This window comes from Staurois parvus, unplaced genomic scaffold (assembly GCF_062004578.1).
Source record: "Staurois parvus isolate SC_StPar_1 unplaced genomic scaffold, SC_StPar_1.0 ptg000195l, whole genome shotgun sequence".
Taxonomy (NCBI): Eukaryota; Metazoa; Chordata; class Amphibia; order Anura; family Ranidae; genus Staurois; species Staurois parvus.
Genome location: NW_028317991.1, coordinates 1,160,788 through 1,185,719, shown reverse-complemented (window position 1 = coordinate 1,185,719; position 24,932 = coordinate 1,160,788). Strand labels below are relative to the sequence as shown.

Below are 24,932 nucleotides of genomic sequence, written 5' to 3'. Positions count from 1 at the left end.
AGTTCTGGGGGAAGCCATCAGCTGATCCCTAGGCAGCGCCGCACTACGTCACGCTCTATTGTGCAGAAAGCGTCTGAGGAGAGCCCCATCACTGCGCGCATGGATACCAGTACCTCATTTCTTAAAACCTCTTCTAGGAAAAGGGGAAGAATGCAATTTTGTAAACTAGAAGCGTTCGAATAGAGAGTGCGCGCTGTCGGGAGAGTCCAGAGGGAGTTATATTGGATGTGGGCGGTGGTGGAGCGCGGCTCAGGGAGGGACTACTTGACGTGGAGATCGGTGTGAGGGGGCGGAGGTGTTCGCGGTGAGAGGACGGAAGAGGCGGAGCCAGGAGCGGAGAGTTGAGTAGATGTGAGGAGGCCGCTCGGAGGCTCGGAGGACACATAGACTGGCAGCCGGCATGGCTCACCCGGCTGGGCCCAGCCAGCCTGCAGAGTCAGGTAACTGGTCAGCCCAGTCACTGCTCTCCAGGGTCACACTGAGGACGGGGCTGTCATAGGGGGCCCGTGCTTTGCTCATTCTTCTCCATAGTTGGCAATGTCTTCAAATCATTTCTAGGGAATTGCTGCTGGTGGTGTGGTGGCTGTCATGTTGTGCTATACAATGCTGGGGGGACCTGCGGGACGCCATGTGTACTGGCGGGACCTGCATTATGCCATAACAACTGGAGCGACGCCATGCGCTTGATAGGGACCTGCGGGACACTGTAGGCGCAAACAGGACGCCATAAACATGGATGGGGTCTGTGGGATGCCATATGCATGACAGGGATTTGTGGCACGCCATGCGCAGAATCATGAGGGGCATGCCACAGGCAGGACGGGGACCTGCGGGACCCCACAGGCAGGGCGGGGACCTGCGGGACACTATAGGCACAAGCAAGACGCCATACACATGGATGGGACCTGTGGGATGCCACAGGCAGGACGGGGACCTGTGGGATGCCACAGGCAGGACGGGGACCTGTGGGATGCCACAGGCAGGACAGGGTCCTGTTGGATACTATAGGCACAAGCAAGACACCATACACATGGATGGGACCTGTGGCACGCCATGCGCAGAATCGTGATGCCCTATGCATGAAAGGCATGCCGTGGGCACAACTGGGACTTGTGGGACACTAGGCACAAGCAGGATGCCGTACACATGGATGAGACCTGCGGGACGCCACAGGCACGACGGGGACCTGCGGGACGCCACAGGCACGACGGGGACCTGCGGGACGCCACAGGCACGACGGGGACCTGCGGGACGCCACAGGCACGAGCAGGCTGCCATAGACCTGAATGGTATCTGCCATAGGGACCTGTGGGACACCATATGCACAATCGGGATGCCCTATGCATGAGCGGGACATCATAGAAACAATGGAGACCTATGGGACACCATAGAAACAACGGAGACCTGCGGAACATCATAGACATGGTGGGGACCTGCAGGAGGCCATAGGCATGACTGGGACTCGAGGGACGCCAATCAGGATTCCCTATGTATGAGCAGGACACCATAGGCGTGACAGGGACCTGCGGGACACCATATGCACGACAGGGACCTGTGGGACACTGAAGGCACAAGCAGGATGCCATAGACATGGATGGGACCTGCGGGTCGTCACAGACTTAACGGGGACCTGCGGGACATCATAGAAACAATGGGGTCTTGCGGGATGCCATAGGCACGACAGGGACCTGTGGGACACCGTAGGCACAAGAAGGAGCTATAGACATGGATTGGATCTGCGGGATGCCGTAGGCACAGATGGAATCTGTGGGACATGATGCGCACACCGGGGGACTATGAAGCCTTATGCGCGAGCAGAAAGCTGTAGACACAGGTGGGACCTGCAGGATGCCATATGTACAGTGGGAACCTGTGGGATGCCATAGCTACAACAGGGACCTGCGGAATGCTATAGACATGGATGGGACTTGTGGGATGCCATGCGCACAGCGGGGGTCTTTGTGACACCGTACGCACAGACGGGAAGCCGTAGACATGGACGGGACCTCCGATATGCTATAATCAGTATTCCATATGGATGAGCCGGAGCATGCTGGGGAACTGCGGAACGCCATAGGCACAGATGGTATCTGTAGGACGCCATGTGCACAGCGGGGACCTGTGTGACGCCGTATGCACGAACAGGAAGCCGTAGACACGGACGGGACCTGCGGTATGCTATACGTACAATAGGGACCTTTGGGATGCCTTGGACACAAAGGGGATCTGTGGGACGCTATAGGCACAAGCAGGATACCATAGACATGGATTGGACCTGCGGTATGCCATGCGTATGATGGGGACCTGCAGGACCCCATAAGCACGAGGGGGACCTGTGGGTGACCATAGGCACATATGACATCTGTGTGATGCCATGCGCACAACGGGGACCTGTATGATTCGGTAGGCACAAGCAGGAAGTCAAAGACATGGATGGGTCATGCGGGATGCCATAGGCACAATCAAGATGCCATACGCATGAGCGGGATACCATAGGTGTGACTGGGACCTGTGGGACGGCATGGGCTCTTGTGGGATGCCATAGGCATGACCGGGAGCTGCGTGACTCCGTGCACAGAATGTCATACGCACAACCGGGACCCGCGGAATGCCATATGCATGACTGGGACACCATAGGCACGAGTGAGACCTGCGGGACACTGTACATAAAAGCAGAATGCCTTGCGCACTGCAAAGAGCTATGGGGCTCTGTATGCACGATGGGGGGACCTCATAGGCACAATCAGGATTTGCTGGATGCCATGAGCACCTGTGGGGATGCTATGCGCATGACTGGGAACTACGAGACACCATAGGCACACGTGGGATGCTGTATGTACAGGATGCCATAGGTATGAGCAGGACCTGTGGGGCGCCGTACACACAAAAGGGAGGCCATAGGGGACCTGCAATTACATTGATACAGAATTATTGTTTTTTTTTATTCTTCAACAGATACTGCACACAAAACATAGAAATGACAAACTTGTATCAGAAACGTTGTATGTAGTAAAGTAACGGCTGTATCTGTTGGGATTGTTGCCTTGCAGTACATCTGTTAGGTGAAGATACATGTGTTTAGTGACATTCTCAGAGGCTCAGGACCCATTCATGAACCAAGTGCTTTGCCTCACAGTTGTGGCGCGGCTCCGTTCATTTGCACAGGCTGCCTGCCAGACATGACATAAGGTGTAATTTTTGCCGCGTCGCAAACAAATAAGTGCTACCCCCTCTGGTTGCCATTGCACTGGTTAGGTGGGCGGTCAGGAGGTGGGTTGGTCTTTGTCTATACTGCAACATCCACGCCCCCCCCCCCTTCCACCTAAGCACCCACCTAAAATATGAAATGGCAACTAGAGGAGGTAGTTCCTACTGCTTTGTGGTGCAGCAAACATATAGCATGTCACAGTGTGCAGTCCATGACCACGTGAACGGAGCTGACTGCATGACAAATGCCTGGTTTAGGCTTTTTCCAGGTCAGTGTGTAGCGTTGTATGTTTTAGCACAGCAGCCTGTTGACTTGAATGGGTTGCCTGTCACACGAAAAATGCACCAAAGTGCCAAATTTTGGCACCGAACAAAGAGCATGACTGCTGCCCGTGTTTAGGTTGTCATTAAGAAATATTGGCACTGCAAGCACGTTGTACGTTTGTAAAATATGTTTGTCTGCATTCCCACTATGCCTAGATGTGAACGGGGCTGACAGTTGCAATGTGCTATGTCAATAGAAAATTCCTGTTCAGCTGTTGAAAAGGGCATTCAGGAGAAGCAGTATTACCTTCTGAATGCCTGGCAGCTGCTGCTCTACCACTCTCTAAAAATCGATTCCAACATGGATTACTTTTCAGAGAGGCGGAAGAGAGTGCTGCCTACATGAATGAGGTGCAAGACCTCATGGGGGCACAGGGGGCATTTAGCCTTGGTGTTTGAGGCTCCGGTATTCAGGTACTTTTCTAGATCTGGTAATGCCAAACTTTGGGTATCCCTTGATTTTGTGTTCTTTTGGTCCCTTTTTCTCTGCTTTTCTTTAGGCTCGTTCACATATGTGGTAGTCCTTGCCGTCCCTCTGAAAAGCGGATCCAAGGGCATTTTACAGGCAGTGAGGAAGCAGTATGTCACCCCTTCACTGCCTCATTTAACCTTGTAAATGGCGCACCACCATGCCACAGTTTCATGGACTTGCATGGGTTGTGTATGGCGGTAGTAATGCCTGCCGAATGAGACATGGTGTTTAATTTTTGCTGCTACATGCCCTCAGCGGCAGCCTGCCTTCGTTCAGGTGGGCAGTAAAACCATGGTTCAGCCACCTGGTTTTACCTCCCCCTAGCCACGCCTGTAAAACTCTTTGGGTTACAGATGGAACAACTCCCATGGACTTCTATAACACCAGTTACCAAGAGCAGAGCACTATGAGGGACAGTAGGTGAACAAAAGTGAGATTTGTGGTTTCACAACAGCAGATTTGGAGAAAAACACCAGAAATGAGTGCAAACTATGCATTACATGTGCCCCTTTCACACAAACGAACTAATCCGATGTGCTTGTCAGTTTTTCAGGCGGACCTGATCACGTGGTCCATTTATCCCTATGGACCAGCAGGTGTAATCAGCGAATAGATTTCCTGCTAAGCAAAACTGAGTATGCGCCGCGTGAAAGGGACCTTACTTTCCCCGAAGCTGCAGCTTTCTGTATTTCACTTTACATACACACTTACTGGCCACTTTATTAGGTACATCTGTTCAATTGCTTGGTAACACAAATTGCTAATCAGCCAATCACATGGCAGCAACTCAAATGCATTTAGGCATCTAGATGTGGTGAAGACTACTTTCTGAAGTTCACGGAGTATCAGAATGGGGGGGAAAAAGGGGATTTAAGTGACTTTGAATGTGGCATGGCTGTTGGTGCCGGACGAGCTGGTCTGAGTATTTAAAAAAACTACTGATCTGCTTGAATCTTCGTGTACGACCACCTCTTGAGTTTACAGAGAATGGTCCGGAAAAGAGAAAAAACCCCGTGATCGCAGTTGAAAATGCCTTGTTGATGTTCGAGGAATGGGCAGACTGGTTCAGGATGATAGGAAAGCAACAGTAACTCAGATAACCACTTGTTACAACCCAGGTATGCAGAATACCATCTCTGAACGCACAACACGTCCAACCTTGAATGGGTTACAGAAGCAGAAGACCACACCGGGTGCCTCTCCTGTCAGCTAAGAATAGGAAACGGAGGCTACAATTCACACAGGCACAGGAAAACGTTGCTTGGTCTGATGAGTCCCGATTTTAGCTGCAACCTTCAGATGGTAGGATCAGAATTTGACATAAAACATGAAAGCGTGGATCCATCCTGCCTTGTATCAACGGTATATGGATGTGCAGACGACAAATCTGCAGCAATTGTGTGATGCTATCATGTCAATATGGACCAGAATCTCTGAGGAATGTTTCCAACACCTTGTTGAATCTATGCCATGAAGAATGAAGGCAGTTCTGAAGGAAAAAGGGGGTCCAACCCGGGACTAGCGAGGTGTACCTAATAAAGTGGCCACTGAATGTATACCTTTTGATAAATAGCAAAGTTTACAAAGCACCAGATTTGGAGGCGACCTGATCTTAACTACCCCTTTTGTACATTTAGTCAACACCCCCTGATTATTTTTTTTGTAGAAGTTTTCAGGCAGGTATTTGGTTTGCTAAAGAAGTAGATGCTTATTTGCTTATTAAAGTTCTTTCTCCCTTTTCAGAAAGAATGCTGGTGGCTTTGCTGAAGCCGTGTATTCTTTACTACTCTATACCTAGTCACATGCTAGCTTAGAGAATGGGGTGTGTTTTTTGTATGTGTGTTGTTTTTTTTTTTTTTTTTTTTTTTTTTTTAACTATTTCCCTCACACGTTTAGGTGTTCAAAGTAAACACATTTTGCAAAGTGAATGCTTACAAAGGTGAACTTGTTCTTTTCTTTGTGAACAGGTTTTACTGCTTTTAGTAAATCAATCCCAATGACACAATGCTGTGGTAATTAATTGAGAACTGCAAGCTAACAGCCTCAAAGGCTGCCAGGACTTGTAGTTCTTTCATTCACAAAACACCATTTGTTTTAAAAAATTGTGACAGCTAGCAGGAAGGAGAAGATCCCTGCTAGCAGTCACAACAGGGAGTGGGGCCCATTCATTCATTACATGTTACACCCTGAATATTTGTTTAACTTGTTACAAAAGGGGAATGTATCCTTTAACCTCTTCCTGTCTGACCCATGTCGATAAATGGCCGGACGGGAGCACTGACAATGCGCGGGGATGTTTCTAAACGTCCCCCCGCATCCATTGCCTGTGTGCGCTCCCTGGGAGCATGTGGCACCGCAATCTGTGTCCAGTGGACACAACGGAACACAGATCGCTGTAAGGGACCTCTGTGTGAGGTCCCGATTTCATGTGATCACTGATTGGCCAATCAGTGATCACATGAATAGTAGTAAACAAGATGTCACTTCCTGACATTGCTTACTACGTGTGAAATCTGTAAATGATCACAGAGATCACATGGTAAAAGGCTATTCACAACAGTCTTGTACCATGTGACAAGCTGTGACCAATCACAGCTCTCACAGTATTTCTCAATGGTTGCAGGAATGCAGCCAGAGAGAAGGAGAAATGATTGCTTTTATGGCCTTTATGGGTGTAAAAGCAATCGGTATAAAAAAAAAAATCATAACCCCCCACAAGTAGTACTGTCACTCTGGTGACACTGTACTGCTAGGGTGATAGTATGTAAAAAAAAAAAAACATAATATAAAAATTTTAAAAAATGAAAAATGTGTTGAAAGTAAAATTTTGGGTTATAAACTAATTTGTTTTTTTTTGTTTTTGATGAATACATTTTGGCCAAGATTTATGAAGAAAGATTATTTATTTGCAAAATTTTATAAGAAAAACTTTTTTTTTTTTTTCTCACAATGTTTGGACTTTTTCATTTTATATAGGAAAAAAATAAAAATTCCAGTGGTGAATAAATACCACCAAAATAGTTTTATCTGTCTCAAAAAAGCTATATAATTAATATGGGCACAGTGTTGCATGACCGCGCAATTGTCATTCAAAGTGTGAAAGCTTAGAATTGGACTGAAAGGGGGTGAAAGTCTCTGGACTTGAAGTGGTTAAAGTGGAACTTGGGCTGAATTAAAAATGAGTGAACAGGCAGGAATTTTAATGCAGAAGAGACATGCTTTGTGTCTCCTGCATTAAAGTTACTTGCCTGTCCACCACGCACATGCAGCTCACTATACAAATTTGGCAATGCCGAATCTGACTGAACTCCCACGCATGCACGAGAGTGACATCATCCCCGTGTGGTCAGTGTTTGAGAGCTGAAAGGGAGCTCGGGGACGCCACATCGCTGGAGCTGAGGTGACTGTAGTTCAGCTTTAAGCTGTTAGGACTAAAATACTTGTCAGGTTTTATTTGTGAATTGTTTTGCTATAAGGTTTTAGGCTGAATTCACATTGATTTGTGCTAAAATGCAGGGAAAATGGATGTACATTTCCATCCATTTTATGCGCGCTTTAATGTGCTGATCTGCGTTTTAGCGCACTTGTAAAATGCAGGTAAACGCATACACGCAAAAAAAACAATTGTTTGTGTGTCCTATTCACTCTACAATGCTGTTACACTGCATTTTACAAGTGCGCTAAAATGCAGATCAGCATGCTAAAACACTCATAAAATGGATGGAAATGTACATCAATTTTCCCTGCATTTTTGCACACGTCAGAGTGAATTCAGCCTTAAACTGCTCTAATGAACTTCTTTTATGATACTTCTACCTAAACTGTTAGAATTTCCCAACCATGACGCCTCCAGCATGGAGTTTGCATGTTCTCCCTGTGCTTGCGTGGGTTTCCTCCGGGTGCTCCGGTTTCCTCCCACACTCCAAAGACATGCTGGTAGGTTAATTGGCCCCTGTCTAAATTGGCCCTAAATTGGCCCTAATGTGTATGTATGAATCTGAGTTAGGGACCTTAGATTGTACACCCCTTGAGGGTTAGGGGCTGATGTGAATGTACAATATATATGTAAAGTGCTGTGTAAATTGACAGCGCTATATGAGTACCTGAAATAAATAATTGCCCTTTGTGCTACAAGTATCACTGAATGGAAACTTGTGGTGTAGAGCAAGCAGCACAATGTTAATAGTAGAACTCCACTGAGGTCCAAAGCCATATGTTAATATTTATCAGAGCAAAGCAGACAGCTAGGAATGGGGGGGGGGGGGGGGGTCCAACTTTTTGATGCTGTCCAATAGTGGTAAAAATACCACCCAGAGTAATGCTTCCTCGTGTTCTACCCACGCCAGCTAGTACTTGAGTGTTAAAGGATCAGTTCACTTTTTGTAACCTTTTACACCCATATTTGGGGGGTAACATTACTTCTGTACAAGCAAGCGGATAATACTGACAGGAAAGCTCAATGAACTACCATGGCTGCCAAGACTTGTCGTTTTCCCATTCACAGAATACTGTGAATGAGTGGCGGGGTGGGCCGAACCTGCTACGGCCTTTTTTTAATTTGACAGCTAGCGAGGGGGGAGAAGATCCCTCTTTACCTGTGACAGCAGGGAGTGGGGGCCGGTCTGATTGTTACATGTTACACCCTGAATATGGATGTAACATGTTACTAAAGCTGAACTTATTCTTTAAAAGATAACTAAGCCGAAAGACAAAATGCAGTGTTTTGCAGCATTCGTTTTTTTTTGTTAAGGTAAAAGCAAAAAAAAAAAAAAAAATTAAAAGAAAATGCCTGATTTTGTTGGAAATGCAAAGTCCTTGTGCTGCCCCCAATGTAATGGAGAAGAGAAATGGAGATGTTTGTAGTCCATATCAGGAGAGCAGCTCGGGTTGGCAATCACGGTTCCCTCCAAAGATAGTGGATGAAGTCCCCAAGGGAAGGTGTTATTTGCAGCATTGCTAGGTTGTAAATAAAGCACAAGAGGCTTGGAAAAAAAACAAATGCATCCTCTACATCTGTGGACTGGTTAGCTGCAGTATATTACATCTTTGGTTATGGTTTTAGATATACTTTAATAGGAAAGGGGTTGCAATGCTGAGACTTTCCCTAGAAAAGGTGGCAGAATTGTATACATGCTTGTTAGTGTGACTACTTTTGGGGAAATTCAGTAGCTGTTGCCCGGGAAAATTCCAGGAGACTCGGGCGAGATTTATCTGCCAGACATGTGAGCGTTCCTCAGTCTGGCCACTCTCCGCTGTCTGTTCTTACTCATACCTTCACAAAGACTAGAAGAAAACACAGATTACTGCAGTGTTAATCCTTGGCTAAGTCTTTAATCAGTTTTCCTCCATTGACCCAGGTCTGTGTTTTGAAGAACAATCTAGTGTTCGAATGTCAAAAATATCTGTTGTGTATACAGAAAAGCAAACATTTATTATGTTACAGCTTACCAATTCTTGGATGCGGCGGCTGCATTAGTTTTTCTTATTTCACGTATTTAAATGTGTTTATTAAAGTTTAGCAAAAACATTCAAGAACAAAGGCATTATTTCACATAAAGGGAATAGTTGGGCAACAGGGGACATTAGCAAAAGGTGTGAGGTAAACAACACAAGGGATATACAGAGTAGGTACAGCAAGTGGGATAATAGAGCATGCAATTAGTATCATAAACAAAAGAGAACAAAGCAGATGGTATAATAACCAGGAAATACTGCCGTGCCATCACTTTCGGAGTGTCAATTAGCAACCTTGACATAGAACATCCATAGTTATTAACAGGGTTTTGCTGTAAGGTGCAATGCCTAGTAGCTTCAGGGGCATAAAATACACAACCAGATGTATTTTATATTGAAATGCCGAAAGAAGAACAGTATGGCAAGGAAAAGGCTAAACTACAGAGAAAAGAAGGGGGAGGGGGGGAAAAGGAGGAAAGGGAAGTTGTGGGGTCTCCAGGTGGGGGTATGGACTTGTACGTCTATTGCATAGAATAGACAGGACCCCTGGGGCTTTCACCATTATGGCATTAGTAGTGATTTGTCAAAATTGGGGGTAAAAAATGGGTTACACAAGGGCTCCATAATTTGTCAGATTTGTTCACTTTGTTCAAGTTAAAGCGGAGTTCCACTCGACCTATCAAGTCTGCAACTACAAAAACTGTAGCTGCTGACTTTTAAAAAACAGCCACTTACCTGTCCCTCGGTCCCATGGTGTGTCCCCCGCAGCCCGCTTCACCGGCCGTCCTGGATTCCAGGAGGCTGTCCTCTTCGGTGTGGGCACCTGGCTGTGATAGCTTGCGGCTTCACAGCCAGGTACCCACTGCGCATGCGCAAGTAGCGCTACGCTTCGTGAATGGTCCTGTAGTCTTCTGGGACCTGTCCCGTGTCCCTAAAGACTACAGGGAGGGAGGGAGGACAACTTCCGTTTTCGATCGCCTAGGCGTATTAGGGGTGGATTTTAGATTTTCAAGTGTTATTAAATGTTTGGCTTAAAAAAAAAAAAAAGTCGCTTACCTGCTTAGTGCAGTGGTTTTGCACAGAGCAGCCACAATCCTCTTTTTCTAGGGTCCCTCACCAGCAATCCTTGCTCGCTCCTTTCCCTTGACCAGTACCCCCAATAGCAAGCCGTTTGCTCTGGGGGCACTCATGCATGCTCACTCTCAAACCTGGTTCTATGCGTCCATAATACACATAGAGCCACGGAGTGGCCCTGCTGCCAGCGTTGATGACACCCCCCCGCCACTACCACCACACTCTCTCCTCAGCCAGCGGCTCCTGCTGCTGTCTCCGGCAATGGCCCAATGAGGAGAGGGAGTCCTGGGACAGCTGACACTCTCGCTTACATTGCTGGATCTCAATCAGGCTCAGGTAAGTAGGAGGGGGCTATGGGGAGAGCATGAATAGAATGCATGTAGGTAAAATATCCACCCACATTTACATTCCCTTTAAATAATCAGTTGTATGAAGAACATGTGTACATTAAATTCGTTAATTGTACTGTTAGGCCTTCCTGACGAATTTATCTAGGAAATTGTCAGATTAAGAAGTTTGTGTTGGCTAAACAAAAGGCTTTTTATTTTGTCTGCAAAGTTGCAGATTAATGCAAATTTTACTCTATTTTTCGACTGCCTCAAAGTTTCCCTGTGGACGTCTCATTCTGCTCACAGATGTTTTATGCGCTCTGTTAACTTACATTTCTCACAGCTTGCATGTAACAGTGTATAAAGCTGGTCATACAATATGCCTGGAACCTGCTGAAATTCACTCAGCAGGTGGCCCTGTTGTCACTGCCTTCCCCCACGACATCCTTTGAACGAAAATTTCCATCCATCTGCTCTGATTTTTCAATCTTAGAGCTGGTATGTCCAATCAGATGCAGCCACACTTTGGGTATTCTGACAGCTAGCACAACGGCTGTCTGTATACAACTGGAACAGCAGGAGATTAATCCAGAGATTTGTTTTTTTTTGTACAGTGCATCCAGAAAGTATTCGCAGCGCTTCACTTTTGCCACATTTTGTTATGTTAGTCTTATTCCAAAATGGATTAAATTCATTTTTTTCCCCCAACATTCTACAAACAATACCCCATAATAACAACGTGAAAGACGTTTGCTTTGAAACCTTTGCAATTTATTAAAAATGAAAAATGAAAAAAAACACATGTACATAAGTATTCCCAGCCTTTGCCATGACACTCAAAATTGAGGTCTGGTGCATCCTGTTCCCACTGATCATCCTTGAGATGTTTCCACAACTTGGAGTCCACCTTCGGGAAATTCAGTTGATTGGACATGGTTAGGAAATACCTAAACATGCCCGCGCACAAACTGAGCCATGAAGTCCAGGGTTGTATCAAGACACAGATCTGGGGAAGGGTACAGACAAATTTTCTGCCTCATTGAAGGTCCCAATGAGCACAGTGGTCTCAATTATCTGTAAATGGAAGAAATTTGGAACCACCAGGTATCTTCCTAGAGCGGGCCGCTCGGCCAAAATGAGTGATCAAGGGAGAAGGGCCTTAGCTAGTGAGGTAACCAAGCACCCGATGGTCACTCTGAAATAGTTCCAGCATTTCTCTGTGGAGAGAGGAGAACCTTCCAGAAGAACAACCATCTCTGCAGCACTCCGCCAATCAGGCCTGTATGATAGTGGCCAGACGGAAGCCACTCCTCAGTAAAAGGCAAATGCAGCCCGCCATCCCTACAGTGAAGCATGGTGGTGGCAGCATCATGCTGTGGGGATGTTTTTCAGCGACAGGAACTGGGAGACTAGTCAGGATTGAAGGAAAGATGAATGCAGCAATATACAGAGACATCCTTGTTGAAAACTTGTTCCAGAGCGCTCTGGACCTTAGACTGGGGCGACGGTTCATCTTTCAACAGGACAACGACCCTGAGTACACAGCCCACATAACAAAGGAGTGGCTACAGGCCAGCCCTGGAGTGGCCCAGCCAGAGCCCAGACTTGAACCCGATTGAACATCTCTGAAGAGATCTGAAAATGGCTGTACACCGACGCTCCCCATCCAACCTGATGGAGCTTGAGAGGTACTGCAAAGAGTGGGAGAAATTGCCCAAAAATAGGTGTGCCAAGCTTGTAGCCTCATACTTAAACGACTTGAGGCTGTAATTGGTGCTAAAAGTGCTTCAACAAAGTATTGAGCAAAGTCTGAATACTTATGTACATTGGGTTTTTTTCAGGTTTTTTATTTTTAATAAATTGCAAAGATTTCAAAACTAACTTCTTTCACATCATTATGGGGTATTGTTTGTAGAATGTTGAGGAAAAAAATGAATTTAATCCATTTTGGAATAAGGCTGTAACATAAAATGTGGTAAACGTTAAGCGCTGTGAATACTTTCTGGATGCACTGTGTCTGAGTGTATGGCCAGCTTTAGGCTACATGCACATGGATATACACTATGTAACGTTCTGTGTAGACACTATTATAGTGAAGAATGGTTATAACTTCTCAAATGTTTGGTTGCTTCCTTCCTGTCCCATGGCTGTCAGTTTCTTGTATGGGTGTCACCGAGATTAAATCCCAGCTCCTGCAAAATGTAAAATTATCACTTGCAGTAGAGCTGTACCCGCACTGCAAGTGTTTATTGCTCATTTTGTCTAGGGGAGCGGAGAAACACTTTTTTTACTCGCCTGATCCTCCACTCCCCCAACAGATTGTGTTCTCTTGCGCTCAGGCAGTCAATTGTCTGTGTCATCATGCTTAATGCAGGGCTATGGATCGTACTATGGTCTTGATATCAGGACCCTAGACAGCTGGAGCTTGGGGGGAAAAGAAGCTGTGGGGAGTGGCCCAACTGTGGGGAGGAGCAGAGGATTGGAAAAGTAAATCCTTTGTTTTTTTTTTTTTTTTTTTTTTTTTTTTGTTTCCCCCTTGAACAAAACAAGCAATTACCCTTGCAGTTCATGCATAGCCCCACTGCAAAGGATAATTTTTTAGCTGCCTAGGGTTGGGCTTTAAGCACTTTATGACTGCCCAACACATATGTGCAGCGGCAAAAGGGTGGGCTGTAGCACCCACACACCACACATACAGTTAAGGAAATAAGTATTTGATCCCCTGCTGATTTTGAATGTTTGCCCACTCACAAAGAAATGATCAGTCTAAAAATCAAATGGTAGGTGTACTGTAACACTGAGAGACAGAATAGCAACAAAAAATTCAGCAGAAATGCATGTCTAATAAATGATGCACTGATTTGCATGTTCATGGGGGAAAGAAGTATTTGATCCCCTTCACAAAACTTAGTACTTGGTGGCAAATCCCTTGTTGGCAATCACAGAGGTCAGACGTTTCCTGTAGTTGGCCCCCAGGTTTGCACACATCTCAGGAGGGATTTTGGCCCACTCCTCTTGGCAGATCCTCTCCAAGTCATTAAGGTTTGGTGGCTGATGTTTGGCAACTCGAACTTTCAGCTCCCTCCACAGATTTTCAATCGGATTAAGGTCTGGAGACTGGCTAGGCCACTCCAGGACCTTCAATGTGCTTCTTCTTGAGCCACTCCTTTTTTTCCTTGGCCGTGTGTTTTGAGTCATTGTCATGCTGGATCACCCATCCACGACCCATTTTCAATGCCCTGGCTGAGGGAAGAAGGTTCTCACCCAAGATTTGAAGGTACATTGTCCCGTCCATCGTCCCTTTGATGCGGTGCAGTTGTCCTGTCCCCTTAGTAGAAAAACACCCCCAAAGCAGAATGTTTCCACCACCATGTTTGACAGTTGGGATGGTGTTGGGATGGTGTTCTTGGTAGCATTCCTCCTCCAAACACGGCGAGTTGAGTTGATGCCAAAGAGCTCGATTTTGGTCTCATCTGATCACAGCACTTTCAACCAGTCCTCCTCTGCATCATTCAGATGTTCAGTGCCAAACTTTGGACGGGCCTGGACATGTGCTTTCTTCAGCAGAGGGACCTTGCGGGCACTGCAGGATTTCAATCCTTGTCGGCGTAGTGTGTTACCAATTGTTTTCTTGGTGACTGTGGTCCCAGCTGCCTGGAGATCATTGACAAGATCCTCACGTGTAGTTCTGGGATGATTCCTCTCTGTTCTCATGATCATTGACACTCCACGAGGTGAGATCTTGCACGGTGCACCAGACCTAGGGAGACTGACGGTTGTTTCGTGTTTCTTCCATTTGTGAATGATTGCACCAACTGTTGTCACCTTCTCACCAAGCAGCTTGGCGATAGTTTGGTAGCCCAGTCCAGCCTTGTGTAGGTCTACAATCTTGTCCCTGACCTCCTTGGACAGCTCTTTGGTCTTTGCCATGGTGGAGAGTTTGGAATCTGATTGTTTGATTGCTCCTGTGGACAGGTGTCTTTTATACAGGTAACAAAATGAGATTAGCAGCACTCCCTTTAAGAGACTGCTTCTGATCTCAACTTGTTACCTGTCTGAAAGACACCTGGTAGCCAGAAATCCTGCTGAATGATAGGGGATCAAATACTCATGTCCCTCATGAACATGCAAATCAGTGCATCATTTGTTAGACATGCATTTCTTTTTAATTTGTTGTTGCTATTCTGTCGCTGTCTTACAATACACCGAACATTCGATTTTTAGACTGATCATTTCTTTGTGAGTGGGCAAACAGTCAAAATCAGCAGGGGATCAAATACTTATTTCCTTCACCGTATGAGACACTGGACGGATGATGTTTATTTGCTGAGAGCACGTTCATTGCATGCTCTCAGCTCAAAGACTGAGGTATCAAAAGACAGCTCTTGGTCTGGAGTAAAAATTGATAGTTGGTGGCTGGCTTTCGATCATGTGACAGTGGGTACATGATCACTGATTCTTCCTGCCCCCAAACCCCCCTTCCCCCGGGTGTTTCTAATTAAAGGGATGCTGGGGTGGGTGGGAAGTAGTTAAGAGAAAACCTCTGCAGAGGGCTCACAGACAAAAATAAAAACCTAGCAAAAGATTATTTCCCAATTTTCTAAATCAAAAACAAGATGTCTATAGCTTAGAGGAGGGTTTTAGCCTAACAGCAGAGGCATTAGCATGAAGGAAACCTCCTACTGACTGGAATGTATGACTTTGTGCTGATTTTTTGTTTTGTTTTTCTTTTTGTACTTAGGCTTTACAAAATCCACTAAGCTTTATTCAAATAAGTGACTTTATTGTAACTTCATAAAAAAAATACACTACTTTCTGTGTAAAGCTTATATATAGGATATTATCTTTGATTATGTCCCCATGCTTCTGACAGCCATTCATAAGTAGAAAAATGTTTAGAAATCTGAGGTTGTGTGTATTTGTGTACCCCATGGCATGTCAAAGATGTCAGTAATGAGAATAGCCAAGACAGTGCAGTACTCTCCCTGACTAGACTGATTTTAAAGCAGGGTCAGTGCTGGTACATAATTCCATTTATTGGGTATTTTGCATAGAAATTCAACTAACCAGACCCATAAATACTGATACAAACTGTTTTAATAGGTTACATCTGGAGATTTGTGTAGAGTGCAAGAGTTTGTACTTGTTCTTTAAAAAAAAAAAAAAAAAAAAAAAAAAATCTGAAGTATAAGCAGCATAGACACTTTCTGGTTTTTCTTAACTACTTTTTTTTTTTTTTTCTTTCCCAGAGCTTTACTTCTTGATAGCTCGATTCCTTTCAAATGGACCCTGTATTAAGTCTACGGAGGTAAGTGAGATATACTTTCCTAGCGACATCTACAGCAGCAGGTGCCTTTTTCTTTTGGCAGTGCAAGCAGATTTTCCTGGCTTCTTCAAAATGCCAGATGGCTTCTTGACTGGACTCGGTGGCTCCTCAATTCATCATTATTTCCGCTCCAAACTGGACTCCAGGCACTCAACTAACTACTTCATTAAGATACACACATGGAGCTCTTTTATTCACAAAATGCCTATTTCTGTTCAGTTTTAATGGTTACACATTTCTGACAGACAGAGCCAGGTTGGTGACCTCGCTTTTCTTTACTGCAGTTAGGCAGTGCGGCTAGGTCTTCCCACCTCCAGTATATTGCTGGACAGTGAAGGAGAAGCAGCAAGGTGAGATTTACTTACAAAAAAAAAATCAATAATGAAGAAAAAGATATTCTAAGTTTTGTAAGGGTAAACTTCACCATTATGGTTAAGTTTCAAAGTTTGTGCATGCAGTTTGGTGAGTTCCCAACAAACCCCCAGAGATGAGCAAAGCAGGGAAGGTGTTACAGCACCAAAAGCATTATTGCTCATGAAGAGATAACAGCATACAGCAACATTTCAGGCGTTCCTGCCTTTCATCAAGCTGACTGTAACAAATTAACAATGCCCACATACAACTGGAGACTGGAAATGGCATGATTGGGTTACAAAGTAATCACTGGTTATAGAGAGATGCAACTAAAATCAAAGCAAAGAGGCCTGTGTACTGATCCCTTATCGGAGTACAGCCAAATGATTCCTGCTCCAAGGGAAATCTGAATTACAAAGCGTATATGATTACATACACTATATTGCCAAAAGTATTGTGCCAGCCCTCCAAATCATTGGATTCAGGTGTTCCTATCCCCTCCATGGCCACAGGTGTATAAAATCAAGCACCTAGGCATGCAGACTGCTTCCACAAACATTTGTGAAAGAAGGGGTCGCTCTCAGGAGCTCAGTGACTCCAAGCGTGGTCCCATGATAGGTTGCCATCTGTGGAATAAGTCCATCCGTGACATTTCCTTGTTACTAAATATTCCATGGTCAACTGTTAGTGGTATTATAACAAAGTGGAAGCAACTGGGAACAACAGAAACTCAGCCACCAAGTGGTAGGCCACGTAAAATGACAGTGGGGTCAGCGCATGCTGAAGCGCACAGTGCGCAGAATTCGACAACTGTCTGCAGAGTCAATAGTTAAAGAACTCCAAACTTCATGTGGCCTTCAGATTAGCAGAACAGTGTGTAGAGAGCTTCATGGAATGGGTTTCCATGGCCGAGCAGCTGCATCCAAGCCTTCCATCACCAAGTGCAATGCAAAGCGTCGGATGCAGTGGTGTAAAGCATGCCGCCACTGAACTCTAGAGCAGTGGAGACGTGTTCTCTGGAGTGACCAATCACACCTCTCTGTCTGGCAATCCGATGGACGTGTCTGGGTTTGGCAGTTGCCAGGAAAACAGCACTTGCCTGACTGCATTGTGCCAAGTGTAAAGTTTGGTGAAGGGGGGATTATGGTGTGGGGTTGTTTTTCAGGGGTTGTGCTTGGCCCCCTAGTTCCAGTGAAGGGAACTCTTAAGGCGTCAGCATACCAAGACATTTTGGACAATTTCATGATCCCAACTTTGTGGGAACAGTTTGGGGATGGCCCCTTCCTGCTCCAACATGACTGAGCACCAGTGCACAAAGCAAGGTCCATAAAGACATGGAGGAGCCAGTTTGGGGTGAAGGAACTTGACTGGCCTGCACAGAGTCCTGACCTCAACCCCATAGAACAGCTTTGGGATGAATTAGAGTGGAGACTGCGAGCCAGGCCTCCTCCCCCGACATCAGTGCCTGACCTGACAAATGTGCTTCTGGAAGAATGGTCAAACCTTCCCATAGACACCCTCCTAAACCTTGTGGACGGCCTTCCCAGAAGAGTTGAAGCTGTTATAGCTGCAAAGGGCGGGGCCAACTCAATATTGAACCCTACGGACTAAAACTGGGGGGCCATTAAAGTTCATGTGCGTGTAAAGGCAGGCCGACCAATACTTTTGGCAATATAGTGTATATACATACAGTATGTACCCTTGCATTTGTTCCTTTACTAACATTTTGATAAAGTCATGACTTTAACATAAAGAGGTTCACTGGATATATGAACTGGAAACCTTGTTGTTGGAGATTAGAGTGCTAATGCTATCGCTGCCACCTATTGGCTTGGTGACCTGCTCTAGTATAAATTTCAAATCGATGTCTGATCTGTTAAGACCTGATTGAGTACCTGTGCTTTCAAATGCTGTTCCTAATTTTCTGAGTAGTTTATCCAATGTAATAAAGATTGCAGGGACACTTCAGTAAATTGTATATGTTCTCTGACATATGGGTTTAATGTTCCCTTTGATCTATTTGAATTGGTAAAGATATTGCATTTTAATGATGTTTGTTCATTCAGAGCATGTAAACCATGTGTAGGAACCTTTTTTGCAGCCCCAAGATAGGCGTTGGGAATTTCACATAGAATCATAAGAGCTGATCAACTTCTATCTCTAATTGTGGAGTTACATCTGTCAGGATATGCTATATAAAGAATGACATTTGATATTTGCACGTATAGGTGCAGAAAAGCCATGGTATTGACATACAAACTGAATCCTTCTTCCTTCCTTTACAATATTGCATGTGTTGTTTCATATTCAAACTGAACTGCCATCAAAAGTCTAGGTAAACGTTTCTTTTCCATCTATTTTCTCACATTAAGACTATGGCCCTCTAGGTATGTGGGTTCCTCCTGTGTCTGCTGGGACCTATGAAGTCTTGCTGGAATCTTCACTTCATTCCTTTACAGTCTATATAGATCCTGTGATAACATAAATGTATTAATTGTAGTTTTTAGGGCTGAAGCCTAAACCTTCTATCAAAACAGCAATCTCCACCAAGTGTTAACTCGGCAGAAGGATATCTTAATGAATGTCAGTTTCTCGTCTTTGTATCACATGCTGGGATTGCTGGCTGAATGTTGCCCCACTTGCTGCAATGTTGGTGTTTCCTGCCTTCCTTGAGTCTTTCGTCTCTGGGAATTCTTGGCACAAAATGGGAATGGTGTTTGAACATTTGTAGTTCCTAAAAAGTACTGCTAGCAGAGGAAGGTGTGGATGATTTGGATATCACAGATGAAAGACTAGCAGTACATCTAGATGCCCATCTTGGAAATCTTTTATAAATTCCTTTACGGGAGTACGCATGCTTGCAGCAGTAGTCTTCACTACTCGTGTTAAGGATTTGCACAAATAAACCTTTTTTATACTCCTCACAAAGAAAGCGTGTCCTAATTTTGAACTGCAGACCTCTTGGAGTTTTCTTTGTTTCTATTATAAAATTTTGCAAACAGGTAATTTTTTTCCTTCACTGATGTGCGTTGATGAGATGGCACTGGTGGGTGGCAATACTAGGCACTGATGGGCACAGGTGGGTGGGACTGCTGGGCACTGATCATCCTTGCCCTGATGATCGGTGCCGATCCATCCTCTGACAATTGCCAGTTATCGGCAGTACTTTCCTCAAACTGTGACAGCATGAGGAAAGTGCATCTGATAACTGACAACTGCATTTACCGGTGATCTGCTGTGTTGTTGTAAAAGGCCGCTGTGATTGGCCTTGTACCACATCTCGTGATCAGCTGTTTCCGTAGGACACAGCAATCATGGAGGTCGCCGGGTAGATGTCATATGACGCCCTCCCAGAACTGGCTGGCCGCGATGAAGCCATCATTTGGTTATCTGTGGTCGGCAAGTGGTTAAATAAAAGATGTTGAACCTACCTGCCCTTTGCAATGATATTGCACAGAGCGGTCCCTTGTCTCCTCTGATTCCCTCTGCTCCTTGCAGGTGCCTCCATAGCAGGCCGTGTACTGTGGGATCACCCATGTGGGTGTGCTTCTGAGTGGAACTGTTTGTGTCTATAGACACACACTGAGGCTTTGCCATACCCCCTGCTCCCACCTTACAGGATTTTACTGATGGCAGTAGTAGCCTACTGCTCCTCAGCTCTTAGTCTCCTTTGAGACTAGGAAGAGAGAACAGCGTTGCTGCAGACAGGACAGTGCTGGATGTAGAGAGGACTCGGGTTAGTGATTAGGGAAGGGGGGGTTCAGAATGTGTAGTAGGATGCTTTACTGTAATGCAAGGAATGCATCAAGGTAAAAAATGTTTTGACTTTAGAACCACTAAGTGTAAAGGTTGCTGCTTCTGACATCCCTGATATACAGTATTTACTCTTAATCTTCTACCTAAAATTTAAATAAAATTAAACAAAATTCTTTTGGGTTCTGCATTTGCCGAATGCATAATTTCTGTCATGGTTCCTGCACATACTATCTTGCCACTGAAATGTTTTTATGTGTGCAGCCCACTTCCCCCTTGTGTGTTTTAAAAATACAGAGTAAGCAAGTTGTCATTTTAGCAAAGACATGTTATTGCTCCAGTGTGCCACATGTAATTATACTCACAAGTGCATTCCAAGCCTCTGGGGGCCTGTGCCATTGAAAGCCACTTCCAAATGTTTCCGAGTTTTGAAGTGCACCTGTCACTTACATTTTGCCATGTTTAGGGACAAAAATAGTTTGCCAAGCAATTCTGTAGTGTGACGTGAGAGGGAAAGGAGGGGTATTTGGAGATAGATGGAGTGAGATCCTAGACGAGGGGAGGATCTTTTTCTCTTGTGGATGATAAAGTTGGAATGTTTGGTTAGTGCTTGAAACCCTCAAAAACTAGCCTTGTTTTAAAGGAATTCTATGGTTACAGCATATTCTTTCATTGTAATAATATTACAATGTTGATGTTTTAAAAACAGACAATTGGTGGTGCACCGAAATGAAAATTCTGGTGTTGAAAACGAAAATTCAAAATGCACTTAGCCGAAACCGAAATGTGCAGTTTTTTTTAAAAATGAATATTTTTTTGGGAAAAAAAACTATGATTAAAAAAAAAACCTATATATACCCCAATTTTTTTGTAAAATATGAAAGGATGTTACGGCGAGTAAATAGATACTCAACATGTCACGCTTTAAAATTGCGTGGCGTGAAACTGCGGTACTTAAAAATCTCCATGGGTGATGCTTTAAAAATTTCTACAAGCTAGTAGTCTAAAGTTAGAGGAGGTCTAGTGCGAAATTTACTGCTCTTGCTCCAATGTTTGTGGCGATACCTCACGTGTGGTTTGAACACCATTTACATATGTGGGCATGGCCTACGTATGTGTTCACCACTACGTGGGGGGACGGGGGCACTTTTTAAACTTTTTTTTTTTTTTTTTTTTTTTTTTTTTTTTTTTTTTTTGCACTGTCCCTTTTTAAAAAGGAAAAAAAATGTAATCCTTTTTTATTCTTATCACTAGGAATGCATGTATTCCTTGTGTTAGAAATAATTAGTGACAGGTCCTCCTTTATGGAGAGGTGTGGAGTCAATAGGATCCCACATCTCTCCTCTGCAATATAAAGCATTAGATAAAAAAAAAAACATTGATCTAGTGCTTTAAAAAAATAAAAAAATGGCCGGAAGCGGAAGTGACATCCTCCAAGGGCATAGAGATGAGCGGAGGCCATCTTTCCTTCACTAATCTCTGCCCAGCGCCGGGATCGTTCGATGGTTTCTCAGGTAAGGCTGAGAACTGCCGAGCAGTGGCCGGTGGTGGCAACGACGGGCGGGGTTTTTCCGGCACCTGTATTGGTGCTTTCGGCCGAAGCGTTTCGGTCACCGAAATTTCAGTGCATTCCTACAAACAATAGTTATTTTTGCCAATCCAATATGAGCTTAGATGAAAAATAAGTTTGGGTGTTTATAAAAACAAAAAAAACAAAGCACCATACTCACCTAGGTGGATGTAGCATCGATCTATGCTGCATCTGTCACCTGCTGGCTCTAAGACCGAGAACTGAGTGATCAAACACCGCTGATCACTCATTTCTTCGTCTCCAGGCGGTCGTTCTTTGGCTTTCTGCTCTGCTCCTCCAGTGCTCACTTGAGAGCTGAACTGTGGAGGGGGTGGAAGCGGCTGGCTCAGGCTCAGCAGCTTGCTGAGAGCCTGAGCCAGGTGCCGGTCCAGGTATCTGGGCAGATCCCAACTGTAAAGTTAGGATCTTTTCTGAGCCTGGACTGGCGGAGTGGCCCTACTTCTTTAATATTGTGAGTGCTGCCTGTCTTGTGGCTGTCTTTCCACAACTTCCTGGAGTCTGGGGAAAAATGTTTGCACAGGGTCCAATCAATATTCACCATTTGCCGGCCAGTCGTGCCCCTGGTATGTCACAAAAAAAAATGGGCTGCTAAATCTAAAATGCCTGGGCCTATTTTTTGTCCCAGGCCTGTTCACGGGCACCTTGGCTGTCCCAGGTCTCCTTGTCCTCATTGGCTCATTGAGACACAACGACGGGCGCCAATCAACCATTGGGGAGAGAGCGGGGGGAGTAGCCGGGCCACTTTTCTGTCTTATGGAGGCATAGAGCAGGCTTCGGGAGTTAGATGGCATCAGTGCCCCCATAGCAAGTGGCTTGCTATTGGGGGCACTGGTCAAGGGGGTGGAGCGCTGACAGGGGACCCGAGAAGAACTATCTTTAAAGAGGTAAAAAAACCTTTTATTCTCACTTTAATTTCTAAAGACTGCATATTCCATGGTACGTTGCTGCCTGCAAATTCTTATTCCTGTAGTGACTTTGCCTCCTTTAAACTCCTCTAAGCATCTCTGTAGGTCAGGAGGCAGGCTCTGTGAATTCTGTCACACAGCAGTGCCTACTCACAGGACATCCTAAGTGTGTTGCAGAAATCAAGGTAAATCTGTGGGGATTTTTACAATGTAAATTCAGATTAATAGCAGTAGGCCAGAAATAATTGAAACCTGATATGGAAATGAATATGATTTTACATTTTAACCATGGATATGCTTTGCTAGCTGTTATTTTAGCTCCGTTTTTGTTATTCAATATATATTCCACTGGAATGACCCGTCCTTCCTGCTGACAGGACATTTCAGGAAGTAGGAGTTTCTCTTTTTAAGTGCACTTATTAAAAAAGGATAACTATACCTTCAAACAAATATTCAGGCAAAACCCTGGCTTGTGCATCTATTAAAGGTCTATGATTTCATACCTCAGATCACTAACATTTTCTCGCAGCACCAGTCAGAGATGATGGCATTCCATGTGGTGACCTGGTCGCATGAGCTTGGCAGGCTGCTGTTCTCCTGTGCATGCTTTTTATAGGGAAAATATTATTGGCAGTGCAAAGGGTGTGTTTCTACTTGGCAAGCCACATAGCAAAATGTACGTTGTTAGCAAGGTTTGAGGTGTATGACTATATGACTACATACATTTATTAATGTAGTAGCCATGGCGGGAATGCGAAGGGTGACTGGATTGAAAGAGAAGCTGTACTTTTCCAATAAGTATAAGACATTTTCAGCATCGTTGGTTCACTTCACTGCTGGTACTTACCTTTTTGTAATGCAACTCTTCTACCTATTTGCCTGCCCAAATCTAGAGAAAACCAAAGTGCTTTCAAGTATAACAAAACACATAATTCTGTTGTCCTCTTCCCAAAGTGCACTGGTATGTGCCTGACGAGGATTTTGAGGTAGCTCTGGTGGACGAACCATTCAAAGTAGAAGCAAGTGGTTGGCAAGTGCTAGCAGCAGAGAGGATCTGTTGTGCAGTGAATGTATTTCTTTGCCCTGTATATAAATCTGTTAGGGTAGGTATGAACCACAGTGTGCATGGGTTTTAACATAATGTCAGGGATGCGGGTGTGACCAGAAGTGTGTGGACTGACACAGGGAAACGTAGGCTTCAGATATAGTAAATAATATAATTTATTGAGACTAACAATACAAATATAGACGCAGTGCACCAAACCCCAAGCTAACACAAATACATACAACAAGGTGAAACAAACCCAAACCTAAACTGATATAGATACACAGGTGCATACACATATAGAGCACAACGTAGTCAGGCAGGCCGGGTCGATAACTATCGGGCAGGTAGATACAGGAGGAGCAGGCGGAGAGAATGGTCAGGGTCACAAGCCAGGGATCAAACAGGAGAAGTCAGCAGAGGTCAGGATCAGGCAGGGTCGGCAACAAGTCAGGCAGAAACAGGAACAGGAATGCAGGTTGCAAGATACAGGGGCCCATGGAAAAACACACACCAAGGCCCTGACTGTGAGTCTGGCCATTCCTTAAATACAACCCCTGCAATCGGCTTCAGGTGTTTTGGCTGACTGCAGGGGTGAGTCTCTGATTGCTGAGAGCACCCGCTGGCCAGCCCTGGTACTGCAGCCCACAAGGCAGGTGAGTCCCACCGTTATTGGCAAGTCCATTCCTGACACATATGCTGTCAATGTGTATTGTACTGCGTTTTTTTTGTGTTTTTTTTCCCCCAATGTGTTGCAATGCATTAAAATGCTACCTGCCTTTTTGCACTGTAATAGTTATACAACTACTGAGAGAGATGGCATAAAGAAATTTGCTTTGCCTGTTCAGTGAATTACTGTATGACTGAGTGTTCTTTTCTAGGTGACAGTGAATTTTGTACATTGTACTGGGTTCTTTTTGTGGCTTTATAAAGAGAACAGAAACCTGCCAGATGGGGAGGGTTCTCGCCAGTCCCCAGTTGACGAAGCTCAATAAAATTTTTACTGTATGACTTTCTTTACCTTTTGACTCCTTAATTCTTTGTCATGTAAAGAAATGGGAGAAAAGTAATGCAGAGCATTTGTAATGTTAACTTGCG

At 44.8% G+C, this 24,932-nt stretch overlaps 1 protein-coding gene across 2 annotated transcripts in view; it reads left to right on the top strand.

Annotated features, from left to right (window-relative positions):
* The first annotated feature begins 308 nt into the window (after window positions 1-308).
* Window positions 309-24,932, top strand: part of BRWD1 (bromodomain and WD repeat domain containing 1) — a 166,246-nt gene continuing 141,622 nt past the window's right edge. For both annotated transcript variants that reach the window (XM_089677883.1, XM_089677882.1), the window contains exons 1-2: window positions 309-440; window positions 16,110-16,168. In XM_089677883.1, the coding sequence (XP_089534009.1) occupies window positions 401-440; window positions 16,110-16,168 (99 nt within the window). In that variant the 5' untranslated portion in view covers window positions 309-400. The remainder of the gene's footprint in view (window positions 441-16,109; window positions 16,169-24,932) is intronic.